This window comes from Crocodylus porosus, unplaced genomic scaffold (genome assembly GCF_001723895.1).
Source record: "Crocodylus porosus isolate Cpor-Errol unplaced genomic scaffold, CroPor_comp1, whole genome shotgun sequence".
Lineage (NCBI taxonomy): Eukaryota > Metazoa > Chordata > Crocodylia > Crocodylidae > Crocodylus > Crocodylus porosus.
In genome coordinates, this window is record NW_017728906.1 from 150,044,699 (window position 1) to 150,059,951 (window position 15,253).

Genomic DNA, 15,253 nt, shown 5'->3' on the forward strand with positions numbered 1-15,253 from the left:
GGGGAGTTGTATGCTGGAACTTACTGTCTCCTTGGGTTGTGCCTCAGTAGTAAAAAAGCTGAGAGCAGCTGCAATCTGTTTCATTTTAGGCAAATTAATTGCAGTCTGCTGATTCCTGTGAAGTTGCTAATGAACAAGGACCACAGTTGGCCTCTGCTTTAGCTAGATTATTTTACCTTACTATCAGTCACAGAGGCCTACTTAGTACCCAGGAACTAGATAAACAATAAAATAAATGAATTTTCTTAGTCTATCCAAACTAAGGATTCACTGTGTCCCTTGGACTGCCTTTTCTATAAAGACAGCCTCTACTTGAGAGACTCTGTGGCATTATTCTGATGGAGCCAATAACTTATGATCTTTAAAATCTCTCATAAAATTGTATTAACAAAAACAGCGAATACATCACATGGAGACTGGAATCACAGGAAGTTTACAGAATGCCCACTGTGGACAATACTAAATACCACAAAAAACCTGAGACCCCCAAAAGAAGTCCATGAGTTCTGGCTCTCACAAGCTGCAGGAGGGTAGCATTATTCTTTTGCTATTTTTTTCCCACTTCTTCACATTTCCACCTCAGCAGTGTGAACTTTGCTTGAAGTTATTGCAATTCCTATAGCCAGGCTTCCATTATCAGAAAAGAGCTGAGCCAATGAGGTGTTAAGGACAAGGCAATCACCGTCTGATATGACAGAGTCAATGCACTCCAGTACTGATCTTGGGGTAGCTTCCCATTTCAGACGCCTCTGGTTTCTATTGAGCTCAAGCCTGTAGGTAAAGTTATCCGCTTGAGTTGGGGTGCCAATCAGCATCATGGTGGCAAAGAACTGAGGGTGGCCTTCATATTTCTCCTGCTTCCTGAGCACCAGCAAAAATTGGTGGCCCAGGCAAGAATGAATGATTATCCAATCTGTTGGTGCAGGGAGATGCATGTCTGTAGCCAGGAAAACAATCTCTGCCCCATGAAGGATGTTGATGCTATGAGTCTGTCTCAGATGTGAGACCACTACTTCCAAATGGCCTTCCCATTGGCAAGAAAACAGAGGGCAGGTGCAGGGAATCAGCTGTGGATCATGCACTGCCTCATGGGGATGGTGGGGATGAAGGCTGCTTTGCTCCGTGGAGGTCTGAGCAACTGCACACCTGTTTGATGCATGCTGCAAGAAGAAGAGAAAAACCATGAGGGACTCTGGGGAAACCACTCTGGGCAATAAACTGAGACAGAGCTACAGGACCTGGTCCTGAAAGTTATTGAGCTCCTGTAACTCCCACTGACGTCAGCAGAAGCTAAAGGAACTCAGCACCCTTGTGGACTGATCTGCAGAGAGCAAGATCTGAACTTGTTCAGTAAAAGGGGCTGCCTTGTTCTGGAGGAGAAGAGATAATAACTAGTTGAGCCATCATAAATCACCTTAAATGAAAGTGATGGATGAGTTTAAAGAGTCATTTCATTAGTTCAAGAAGAAAAAGATTTGCATTTTCCTAAAACCAAATCAGAAACAACCCAAGAACACCATGGACATTTCATGCAGTTATGCTCTTAGAGCTGAGAACAAGAAAATGAAATATTTATAGCTTTCTTATCATTTAATGAAATACACTCTGGCAAATCTGGACACATTTCCCCCCCCTGAAATAACGTGTTTTATAACACCCATAATTTGTGAACCAAAAATCAATTTTTAGTGTGTATGATGCCCTCATTATTTTTTCTGTGCATAAAAATAGTTTGTGTTTAAATCATGCCTTCTCATCCATAAATCTCAAAAGATTTTCAAAGGTGGATAGATGGCAGATTTAGAACACCTTTACATTCGAAAGTTAATTCAGATTAGGGTAGGTGCTCATTTAAAGTGCAATAAGTCTTCCTGAATAATTCCATGTGTGGACTTTTTTCTTCAGGAATAAGAGTGTCTTGCTTCTATTTATCTTAATCTACTTTGACAGTGGCCTAAGCTGAAGAGAAACAAAAAGGACTATTATATTTCACAGTAACACATGACGTTACTTTTGGAATAGTTTTCCTGGCTATTCTAGAATGACATCAGAGGTAGACAAGCTTTAAGGCTTAGGCAATACACAGCTATGTATAAAACCCTGGCTCTTCAAGACTTGTGATTATGTCCAACCTTGCCACCCCCCATCATACTTTTCTCCAATGCACCTAAATGCCACTTAGATGGTTCTTCAGTGTGTAAAGCACCAAATGTGATCTTATTTCACACTGTTTAGCAGCCAGAATTTTGTCAGACTCCCAGATTATTTGTGAGCCCTGTAGGCATCTCTGCCTTAGACGCAAAAGCTTTATACAGTTCCCCAGATAACTGGACTTGTCCTACTGCACATGTTCAGATGCTTTCCACTATGGCCACATAGTTGAATAACTCTGCTTACATTTTCTTCTACTCCAACTTTGTTTGGAAAAGTGAATAAACTCTGTTCAGGTCCCCAACTGCTTGAGCAGAAAAGGAGGCACAGTGGCTGTTTGACATGAGGGTGGTGCCCACCTTTTGCCCAATCGCCTAATGGCTAAGTCACTTGCTCAAAAAATAGGAGACCTGGATTGTAGGCCACTTTGCTGTGGTTTGAACCTATACCTCCTGCTTCTCAGGACACCACCAGAAACACCAGAGATATGTTATGCAAGGCTGAGGAAACTCTCCCCCACTCCAATGGCAGACTGACCCCTGGACAGGAAAGAGCAAAAGTTTCAAGGAGCCAAAGGGACAGCTAGCAATGGGAATTGTGACTGTGGCCCAATGAGGTGGGCAATGCCTTAGAGACAGGGAGCCTCAGGTTTTAGTCTTTGCCTCCCATTGCTAGTTAAACATTTTATCTGATGACTATGTGATGTAAAATATATAAACAGTCCAGGGAGCAAACAAGAGGTAGTGTGATTCTGCCGCACATTGCTTCAGGAACTCGGGAGGGGGGTCCTAAGTTTTAGTCTCTGTTGTCAGGATTGTTTAGGCATTTTTGCATAGAATTCTAGCATTGGAAGGAGGGAGAGGGTATCTCTACATTGCTGTTTAGGAGCGAACTCCAGGGTTCCCATCAACTAGCTTAAGCCACGTAAGCTGCCTTCCCTGTCTAATATTAGCTTGCTGAGTTTGCATGCCAAACCCAGAAGGAGAGACAAGTTATGGCCAAACTGATCTATAGAAGAGAAGACCGCCACCTGAGGATTGGGAAGCTTCTTGTTTTTAACTTAGCTCTAATTATGAGGCAATAGGGAGGAGCTGGAACAAGAAGGGACTTGAAGTCAGGTATAGACACAGGTTAGTGGGACTGATGATGGCAGTTTTACTGTGTTTGCAGTCTCTTGCACCTGGGTGATGGCTGAACATATGGCAACAATAGGCAGGTGAGGAGCAGACCTAATGTCAGGTCCTGGAGTTCAGGACAGCTTCCAGGGTTAGGATAGCCACTAGACTGCCATGGCAGGGTAATGTTAGGGTTGTTTATAACGTAGACCGTCATGAGCAGATTTAGGCTAGTGGGTGGGCTACATAGAACAGTGATTCTCATCCAGGGAGCCATGGCCCTCTGGAGTACCTTGAGATCCTTTCAGGGATGCTGTGAGGTGCCATACAATGTTAACACTGGTAGGTATGCAAACATGATTCATAAAATAAGCCTAGAGATTTCAAATAGGAATCCATAGTATTAAAACATTCTGCCCCATTGTGATCTTTCTGAGTTCTTTGTAACAGAAAAATTGCTCTATTATTTTTCTCTCATCAAAGCAAATGAAAAGTAAAAGCTAGCATTTTCTGAGGGGAGTTTTGAGTCTAACAAAGGGTGTCTTGAATCTAAAAATGTTGAGAAACATTGTTGTAGATACATCCTTGCAGCTTGCTTGAGCATATCAAAATCTGAAGCCTAATTCTCCTTTCTTGCCACATGTCCTGGATTGAAATCTCTTTCTATTTTATAGAAGCTTAGTCTGATATAAACTATTTTAGTGACAACGTGCTAGCTATATCAGTTATAAATCTTGTGCCTTACTGTTTTTCTATGGATACCCATTGATAACACTGCAAATACAGAACCATGAGAGGAAAAATTCTATATTCTGGCTTAAAAATGATTTCCACTTGGTTTGAAATTTGTCACCCAAGGTATGTTGGTGGGTTTCCACTCAGATAAATCCTTCCACTTCTTAAATGATCCATGTTAACACCACAGGTGTGACTGTAGAGTTCAGGCTTTCCAGGCAATTGTCTAATTTTGATAAGCAACCAGCAGAAGTGTAGTGGATAGGGAGTAGTGTTAAATGCACTACTCTGTAATACATGCTGTTCACCAAGACCCTGTTTATTCTCTCCTTGATATTTGATGGAAAGAATAATGGACCATTTAAACATTGCTATCGAAACATCTAGTGCTTGCTTTAGAAAATTATTTCTCCAAACTACTATGATCTGTTCTATTTTTTTCTTTTGCATTTTTATTTATTTTGTTGTATAAAATTGAAGACTATAGACCTTGCTACAAAACTCTGAAATCAAGACTGATAAATGACTGGTGTTGTGTGGAAAATAAAACAGGTCATTATAAACTAATCAGGGTTTGTGCCTTTAACTGCCTGCTTATCATGGAGGGATTGCTGGAGATGACAGGTTCACACTTAATTCTGCATTAATTCCTGCATCCTATTAAGATGAAAGTTGTGGTTAATTTAAACTATCTTCTGGTGAAGCAGGTTACCGTGATGGCAGATCGTAAAATGCCTTTTTTTTAAATCTCTGAAATGCTAATTGCTTCATAAAATGAATTCTAATCTCCCAATCTAATACAGTGGGTGTAAGCAATTACTTTCACTCACCAAACTGCTAATGCAACATTAGTGATTATACTAATTAAAACTAATGAACTCATACTCACATGCTGATAAACCTCTCAGACACTCAACAAATTCCAACCTTCTATCAGTTTTATTTAACTTCCCTTTTGGAAGATGGATCTTAAATTAACCTCTGGAATAACATTTAAAATTAGGTTTTGAAATGTGAAGCTTTATAGACTGTATATAATTCCTCTCCAAAGATTACCAGAGTCAGAGAAACCATTTCCATTGAGGATGTAATTGAATTTAAAAATGCATTCTCCTAATTTGATAAGCTACACTAGCATGGAGTGTAATCGTAGCTCATCCATCTGAATCGTAGTCAAGGTAAAAAAAGACACGTCTCTGCAAATATCATGCTATGACAATCACTCTTTAATAGCTAAGGAGCTGGGCAAATTATTTTAATGAATAATTATTCAGTGAATTTCACCTCTTCTAGTTGTGAAATTTCTGTGAATAAATCATGATTTTCTCAAGCATGTTCTCTATTATTTCTTGAATCACTTCAGCAAAGAATTCTTGGGCTGAATTTTTTTGAGTTCAGATATTCATTTAAAATTTGATATTCAAGTTGTTTTGAATGGGCATAAGGTCACATGGTATAATAGCTATTCTCTGACTGGATTAAAGTAATCCTTGGAATGGGATTTTGGATATGAATGCTTACACTTCTGGGTTCAATATTCATATTCTGCAAATATTCTGAAGAATCTGTTTAAAATTCACTGTCTCAGTGAACTTTGCTATAAGAAATCTCATTTACTCGACTATTGCTTTATGTCCTTGGGGTGTTAGTGGGATTTCAGTGGAGGATAGGCCATTACTGGATCTCTGTATAGACATAAATTGCACCCATAAAACACGCACAAAAAGGCATGAACACAGTTCCAGTAAATTAAGTTTTCAAACTTTTGTTGTAATTTATTTAAAGATGTAACCCACTAGACTGTGATGCTTTGTGAAACTGGTTGAGGACAATACCTGTCTGACCTACTTGTCCAGGGGCAATTTAGGAACATAGTGTACATTGATTTAATTACCAATTTTTAGAAAAGGCATGTATTTTGAAGGACGTAGTTAGGTGTGTTAATCTGAAGTCAGGCAGAAAGGCGTAAGAAGCATAGCAGAAGGCATAACTCGTTCAGAAAGGCATAAAATGTATAGCATCTGACGAAGTAGCTATTGCCTATGAAAGCTCATGACTCTCTGAACAAGATAATCTCTAAGATGCCCCTCTACCCTTTTGACAGAAGGGCAAACGCTCTGAATAATCAGGTCTGTATAGACACTGCACTGATATAACTGCATTTTATGCAGTACTCACATGATACTTGGCAAACAATAATTAATTCTCAGAACTGCTCTGTTCATTTGTTCAGACAAGTTATGTGCCTGGTCTAAAGTCTAGCAAAGTCAATGGGAGCCTTTTCAAGGGATCACATGAAAAATCAAGGGCAGAACCTAGGGAGCCCTGACAAGTAGACAGCAGTCCCTGAGTACTGGTTTTCTTGTGAAAAATTAGCCTGAGTGCACTTAGAAAAGCTGGACTTTTACAGATGCGCAACATGGTAAATCAAACCTTGCACTACTAGAATTTTACACCTCATGCAGGTGTGACACAGTCACTGTTCCTTTTATGGACATAAATGATAATTTGTTTTTTCCAATCCTTGAACTTTTTTTGCTGAATAACAGCAATCTCAGTGTTTCTATATGTCATTTCTCTCCAAATTAGATACCCAAGCAGTCCTTTTCTCTTACTTCTCTTCCATGTAGCACAAATTACCAGGGATCCTGGTTTTCTTTGATTAAAAAAAATCCCCAATTTTTAGATTATAAAAAGTAACCCCAAAATCCACATTTTTCCATGATTAAAATGAAATGCCACTATATATTAGTAGTGTTTCATTTTAATCACGGAAAAATGTAGATTTTGGGTTACTTTTTAAATCCAAGAATTGGGGAAGGTGTGGGGTGTTCACAGAGAAAACCGGGATCCCTGCAAATTACACACCACTCATACACAACTTCTTAGCTCATTGGCGATATGTCAGGGGTGCATGCGTACCCCCCGAGATTGGCTGTGCCCCCCCTGGAAGCATCAGCCGCAAAACCAGAAGTGCCAACAGAAGTGCACTTCTGGTTCTGCCATTTCTACCGCTGGTGGTTCTGGGTTTGGCGATCTGTCACTGGGGACCACCCCTGCTCAGTCGGCGATCTGGTGCCCCCCCAGACTTGGGAGGCACTAGTTGCCCATGTCCTAGCTTAGCAACGATTTCTCATCCTGGAGTCCTATATGTGCAAATTATCTCTCTGTAACATATTTCCTTTTTGTGGATATAATACCAGGGCCACATTTTAAAACAAATATGTCAAATAAGGAATTCATTAAATGTAAATTCTTTGCTGCTTATCCTTGTAAACATTATATATATCCTATCCTATCCATCATGTTGTACTTGGTATAACCCAGTGTAGCCTGCATGAAAGATTGTTCTTGGTACAGCCAGCCACAGTCAAAGGTTAGGAAAAAACATCAATATCTTTCAACCTTGTCATTATAGGCCAGCTGGTAGCACCACTGTTTATTACGATTGTCCATCTCTTCTCAGTGTAACATGCTGTTGTCAGTTTCTTATAACTCGGTCAAATTTTAACCATTTGGCCTGAAATTCCATACTCAGTGGGCACATGTCATGAGACAATACTCGGAAGACTAATTCTACTGTGCATTAGTCCAGCTGGCAAAAACCGTGCTAATGTGCAAAGGTGCATTAGATTTAGTCTAATGCAGATTCACATCACATAAAAAGCGTTCATCTGTGCTAATGTGCAGTAGCACCGATTATGTCGCATTAAGTTTAGAACCTGTAATAACAGGTACTAAACTGAATGTGCCATAATTACAACACATTAATGAATGTGTAGATGCATCCTCTGTCTTTTGCAGAATGATTGGTTTTTCTTAATTTCAACCCAAATGGCTTACTTGTTACTAAGAAAGAGGCTATGGAAACACATTTTGCTTTCCACAAGTCATAAATGCTGGAGACCTTATCTTTAAGAAACACAGAAGCCCTAATGCTTACAGTGGAGACTTAGAAATAGGCAGGGGGATTTTATATCAGGCATGTGCCCTTTGCTGTCCTTGAGAAAATCCTAGAAACATTGTTAAAGTTCTAAGAAGTGGGGGGGAAAAAAATCACAATTTGTACATGCTCAATAGAGACTTGTTAGATTGTCACAGCTAAATTTCTGTAAAGTTCTCTCTCTACTGGACATGTGCCAGCCCAGGGTTGAGTGGGGCTTTCCCTGCAATTGTTCTGGGTGGCTGCCAATTGGACTTTGGCAGGGCACCAGAGCTAAGAATAGGCAGCCCCTCTTTCCTTTGTTCTTGACATCCTCACTAATTCTGAGTCCCTGCAGCTGGAGAAGGAAGCTATTTGACTTACATACAGAAGGAACAAAAGGCATAATTAAGTGGTGAGGAGAGTAAAAAAGGACAAGTAGCTAGCATGAGTAATTGGGATGAGGAGCTGGGGGATGGGGAACTGGGCGAATGAGAAGAAAGTAAGGGGAGGAGGTGTTACTTTAAATTTCAATTGCTGAATTAAGAGCAAGACCTTATAAAGGGGGATAAGGCAAAATGCCACGTTTATTGATTACATGAATTGGACATAGAGGTTCAGAAACACCTCTCATATAGACACACACAAATCATCATGCACATCATTACACACAGGCACACACAAACACAAAACAACCATTTCATTCAGACATTATAGTTACCAGCAGCAGTTGTTCAATAATAGCACTGGGTGGCTGGCCCAGGCCTTACTGAGAGAGAGAAGATGCAGATAACAGGCAGGGTGGTTATTATGACAGCAAGCCTGGAGATAGCAGCTTGGAGCTGGGTGAAATAGACATGTCTGTGCTTCGGAGAAACAGTAGCTGAGAGAGAGGCTCACCCAACTAGTCATTTTCAAAGTCCTGTTTTATAAAGATTGGCATCCTTTGTTTCAGTGCTTTGGGATTTTTCCATACCCAGCCTTTGTTTTTGCAGTTGTTCTTCATTCGTCTTCAGCTTATCTCACCCAAGGTCACTTGGGTCGTTAAAGTTAGTATTTCAGCCTTGGAGTGTTCTTGCTGCCCATCTAGCAGGATGTGTGCATTCCTCCTCCTTGTTATCTCCTTTGTGCCCTAGGCCTCAAAGGGATGCTTCAGCCATCCATTAATTAGTTTACTGACTGGTAACTTACATTTGGTGCCTTGTTGCTTACATAAACAGTTAAATCTTCTTTGTCCTGTCTCTGTGCCATTCTCTCAACATTCACCCTTTTACACACACTCGTACATAAAACGGCTTACAGAGTTTATTTACTTATGTCAAGCAAAAGTGTACAAAATGGAGTTTTCAAGTTACTTACAGGACAAAACTAACATGGTTACATTTCACTACTATTACACTCTGTTAACATCAGCTACATCAGTTCAGTTCCTGCTACAGAGGGACAGATTTGCTGAGGAGTGGGATAGAGATGGGGGATTGGGAATGGGTTGGTGAAGAGAGTGGAATGAGGAGTAAGGGTGGTGACACTGACATTGGGTCAAGAGCCTAGGGAGTGAAACAGGAACTGGAAGCCAAGTGAGGATGGTCAGTATGAGTGAAGGGGATGATAGATCAGCCAGTAACCCAGGAGCAAAAAAAGGGGAGTGGATATGTGGGTAGGCTAGGTCTGGAATGAGAAGCCTAAGGAGAGAAGATGGAGGCAGGGGCAGGAAAGAGAATGGACTAGAACAAAAAGCTGAGGTAGGACTGGGACAAGGACAGATTAGATGGGGAAGTGTAAAAGGGCCCCAAGTTGGAGAAGAATGAGCAGAAAGGTCTGAGCCCACTAGAGCGCGCACACCCTCACAGCCTGACATGGAATCCCAGAATCCTGAGTGTCATCATTACTCTGCTCTCAGCAGGTGTCTGTAAGACCCACTGCCAAACTGTTCATCCCCTTTTAGAGCTGGTCCCCAGGCAAGATGCTAACCTACTACTGTTGCATTGCTAGCTCATATGGTAGATGTTGGTGCATTAAATCTAAATGTTCCAACTCTACTGATGTCTCAGGTGGGTGTCAGTATAAGGAATTCCACACGAGGAATATAATTTTAAAAAGTAAAATGGAAAAAAAAGCCCTTGGAAATTAAGCACCACCCCCTTGTGATAAAATAACATTATTAAGGCTGAAAAACCAGGCACTCTAAAAACAGGAAGTGCCAGAATTAAGGTTGCCTGTGCCTTCCCCTACTCTTCTTTCTTGGACTGCCTCTTTCAGTGCACAGAACAGAATAGATGATGCTCACTTAATGAAGAAGTGTTCAATATTTTGATTTCTCCTCATTGTTCAGTGCCTGGCCTTATGCCCCATATGCCACATTCTATTCAAGCCCTTCAAGCCCTTCTGAAGACAGAATTATTAACTTTCTGATGGACGTTTCTGTGGAGCTCATCATTATAGCTTGTGATATACTCAGATACTGTACTTAATTTATATGATGCTGCTGTGGGATGAGGTACTGCTATTATCACCCATTTTATAATTTTGGAAATGAGGTACAGACAGATGAAGGTTAAAATGTTAATCCTGAGTGCCTGATTTGAAACACCAAGGACCTGATTTTTCAAAGTCCTTAACATTATATAGCATTTTAGTATTTGAAACACAGCTCCCATTGACTTCAACTACAGCTGTGAGTGCTCAGCACTTCTTCAAATCAGACTATAGACTCTAAAGTTGAGCATTTAGATATTCTTCATTTTCCAAGTAATGACCCCTTGTGAAGGGTCTTACTTAAGTGACTTGCCTTTCAGGCATCATAGAAACTCTGAGGCAGGGGCCTGGCTAGTTTAGTTCTCGAGAAATCAACTGCTTTATCCATGGGATTCAGTTTTTCTCTTCTTCCTGTCTTTGGCTCATTCACTGCACTCCTTCCAACTTTTGCAAAAAAACAAAGCAAAGGTCCTTTGGACAACAACTTCATTCACTGTGCAACTCTGGTTCATCCCTAATGCATATCCATAGAGTGAATTGAAAGAAGCAGGGATTTTATGAAAAAAAAATCATGCACAAGATCATGGAATTAAAGACTGCACCTTCCTGTAAACATACATGGAGATTGGATTAAAATTGTACCCATCACCCTGAATCAGGGTGGGGCTAGGAGGCTTCAATTTACTTTATTCCTGACTTGTATCCCTAAGGAGATTCTGTTGCTGGCTACTTTAAGGAAGGAGTTCCAGGTGTTCTATAGAGAAGTTGCAATTTTTCTCTCAAAAATGATAAATCTTTGAAGGGGATTTTATTATATATCTGAAATATGGTGTGTATACTATATTCTTCCTGTCAGCCTCTCTTTCTCTCACTGTCCCATCACTTCAGTTGTATGGAAACTGTCCCCATTAGTTAAGAAAAGCAAGGGTATTTCGGGTGATAACTTTCATCAGACCAATTGTATTTGGGAGAGATATTAGACAAGTCTTCAGTCACAAAGTGACCTGAGGAGAGTTTTGTCTAACATCTCTCTCAACAGTACAGTTGGTCCAATAAAAGATATCACCAAACCCTGCCCCCTTGCTTCTCACATATTTCCTGTACTATCATAGCTACAACAACATTCCACTGCTATTATTTCACTCATTTTTAGCTTCCATTCGACTCATAAAAGTTTTGCCACCCACTACTATACACCCACACACAATTTATACACACATGGAGACTTAAGCTTGATATAACTTTAAAGTTAAGATGAAGACACTTGTGATCCTTTTAATTCTGGTCTCCATTTAATTTCTCTTTTGCTATTTTTACTATGCTAATGAGATTTTATAAAATCTCTTGGATGAAAGAAATAGAAAAAAAATCCACTTTGTCCAAAGCCAAACTTCCATATCTGAAATTAAGAAGTCAAATCCAAGGTTCATTTTACAGATGTATTTAAAATTTTAATTGCACAAAATCCTATTAATTATGAATGCATCAGTAGAATATCTTAAGTACTGTATATTAGTTAGAGGTTTGGCAAGGGAAGGAGTTATCTTCACCCACTATCAAATGGTGCTGAGAAGACAACTTCAAGCTCATTTTGCTAATCTCACTTTGCAACATAATCAGGCATGACGTGGTGACACGGCACTGCTGGAACGTGTTAATGGTTCTCTTCTTTCTAATGAGATGTCACTGTCTAGAGAGAAACTGCTGCTTTACCCTTTTTCTACACAAGGCCATTGTATTTGAATCAGTGACTGCACCAATAAGATCATACACAGGTATGTACCAAGAAAACAATGGGTCCATGCACACCAGCCTTGTGGTTTCCATCACTGGTCATCTGCAGTTTTATTCTGTGTCCACATTAGATTTGTAGTATTTTGCCTTTTAGGTATTTATGCCTCACAGCTGGGCCCAGTTTGCTGAAGCAGTGGCTTTGATATTTAAAAAGCCTTCTGGAAACCCAAAGTGTGTGCACATGATGTTAGATACCTATAATTCTTCCAGGAAATCCCATAAATCCCCTATTGCCTATATCAGTTCCCATTGCTTTTCTTAAAACAAAGACCAAAGTAAATGCTCAACTCCTAGAGCTTCTTTTTCAACGAAAGTTTCTTCTGGAGCTTTTCAAAAGCAATTATGAGGTAGCTGAAGAGGCTGCAGCAAAACAAGTAGAGGATGTGCTGTCAGCCCTGGCAGAGAGCCAGAGACCAAGACTGGCACGTCTTAGTATTCATGAAGGAACCACCACTGCCTAGGCAGATTTGCAGATGATTTTCTGGGGACAAAGCATGGCTTTTAGGTCTGGTCACCAGCCACTAGCTGCTGTGACTGAGTTGTATTTGGGTGTAGGAATGTGGCAATGATATTGTGGCATCAGGATATAAAAAGAGTCTTTTCTGTGCCTCTCTGGTGAGTTACTATGGCACTGCAGTGCCACACCAAAAGAAGAGGTCTTCTCACTGTGGATAAAGAACTGAGTAAGAAGAATCATCATCTTGCAGAAGCTAATGACTCTGGATAGTTATGCATTGGCTGTTTGCAACTGGAAGCCCATTGTGGGTGCTGTTGTGGGGAAAATGTTCATGTTTTGCAGGGGCATGTGATCAGGGTGGTCAGTGCACCAGGTATCACTTAGGGATGCAAACAGCTGTGGTTCCTAAATCAAAAGATGGAGTCCAGGCACCACATAGTAACAAAAAAGCACACCAGGAAGCAGTGATGTTGGCTTTATTGGGTCGAGATGGAAGGTTCACAAGCACCCATGCTGCCTCCTATTTGGGCTGGATTGTAAAGTGCATTAATTCAGGATTTAGGATGTAGCAGAGGATTTAGTTTACTCAGTTTGTATTTCATCTAATCCTCCTTGCAAAATGCAAAACAATGATAAGAACTAATTGAAAACAAAGTGATGAAATAGTCCTGGGTTGCTCAGTTGGAAAAGAGATGAGCGGGTTCACAAGGGCTGGAGGAGGAGCTGACCAGATGACTTTATGTTTTACAGTCACACTGGGAAAAAAATTAATATAGAAGGGAAAAGAAACAGAAGAACTGGTTCCCTGCTGTGCTTATAGACTTACCAGTTTAGACTGGCTGTAATAACTTGTCATCCAATATTCATTTACAAGTTACTACAGTAACAGCATGTCTCAGAGAAGAGCAGATTTGTTGGTGTCATCTGAAATAATTAGAGCAAATCCACCCTGCAACAACAGAAATTCTTCCCTTACAATCAGACAGTTTCCACCTTTCCACAGTTACATGACATTTAAATTCACTAACTACTCCTTCAGTAACACAGCCTGAGATTACTGAGCTGTGACACAAAACATTCATTTTTTAGGGGAAAAGAAAACCAAAGCAGGGTTTCCCAAGCCCAGCTATTGGTAAAGGAACTGTAGGAATATCTCACTGGTGTCTGAGGATTTAACATGTTTGCCCTGGTTGGGTTGTGGCACACGATGGGCTGCCTCAAATGCTAGTCTTGCGGCTTGGATCAAATACTAATTCCTTGAAGTTTGCAGCTTTTAGATTTGATGTTCAAATTCAAACCACTGCAGAATTAAGTTTCAATCATGGGCTAGGGACAGCCATTCAGAAAGCCTGAGCTGAATTGATTCAATCTTTAAAGGTAGTCTAACCTGGCTAGGCTAAATCACTTTGTAACTGTGCAGACATCCCCTCCGGACTGAAAAAATGCTGGTACATGACTGCAGTGGCTTAGGCTAGAAGCTGGTGGGTGCTAGAGCAGCCCTCCCTTCCTTTCCACAGGACTGAGCTGAGGAGAGTGTGGCCAGGCTCCAGCAGGACACTGTGATTAGGGAGCCTTCCTTCCCCTCCCCCCCCAAGTTGGTAACAGAGCATTTATCAGCTCTGTTGTCAGCATTTAGCACCCCATCATAAAACAAAACCTCACTCATCAGTTCAAGCTCTTCTTAAACAGCTTTTTCTGAAAGAAGGAATGCAGGGTCGTTACCAGCTTAGTTGCTGATTAGCTCCGAAAAGCCCTAAGTGGACACTGTCCTATTTGCCTTACACCGCATTAGCTAGCAAAGCACATGCTGGCTACGGTTGGGAGAGAGGAGGAAGGGATCTCTGCTTAAGCAGCAAGTGGTGAGAGGGGGGTTGTGGGGGAGGGGGGCACGGGGAAGCCAGCAGGCGCTGCTGTGACTGCAAGTTTCTGCTGGAGCTGCAGCCAGGGAGCAGAGAGCCCCGCCCAGCCCAGAAAGCATGCCGGGATGCTGGGGGAGTCTGATTTAACTTAAACCAGCAAGGGGTCTGGGACAGACATTGCATAAACTGGTTTCATCCAAATCAGTTAAGTCTGATACTACATTCAACCAGGTTTATCTCAAACCAATTTTAGCCATTTTCAGATTGGTTTATGTGCACTGAATGTCTGTTCTGTTACAAGTTTAAACCAGTTTCTGATCACTTAAACCAGTTTATGTGTAACGTCTGTCCCAGCCATGGAGGCCAAATCTAGGTCTAGGCCCAAATATTCTTAGTGTTTGGGACAGGGTTTAATGAGCAGTGACAATGAAGTTAAGGTGTCTCACTACAACTCTGGAGGCATACGTTTATGTCCTGGTCATTACAGCTGTGCAAAGCTTTGGGTGCTGATTCAATTCGGAGGAGATTTGGCCTGATTCAGCAGCCAAATCTCCAAATCTGAATTGAATCAGGAGACCAATACAAAGTTCCGAATCAATTCAAAGCCTCTGAATCGATTCAGAAAAGATTTGGCAATTCGGCAATTCGGGCAGTCCCTGCTTGTTGCCACAGGGAGCTGGACCCAGGCCCCATGCCAGTAAGTATGGGGGGGGGGCTGGAGGAGGGGACAGGGGCCATGGGGGGA

General features: G+C 41.1%; 1 protein-coding gene across 1 annotated transcript in view; it reads right to left on the reverse strand.

The window, feature by feature from the left end:
- Positions 1-360: 360 nt before the first annotated feature.
- Positions 361-15,253, reverse strand: part of SIAH3 (siah E3 ubiquitin protein ligase family member 3) — a 78,501-nt gene continuing 63,608 nt past the window's right edge. Inside the window, exon 2 of the mRNA XM_019529904.1 lies at positions 361-1,160. Coding sequence (XP_019385449.1) covers positions 567-1,160 — 594 coding nt within the window. The 3' untranslated portion in view covers positions 361-566. The remainder of the gene's footprint in view (positions 1,161-15,253) is intronic.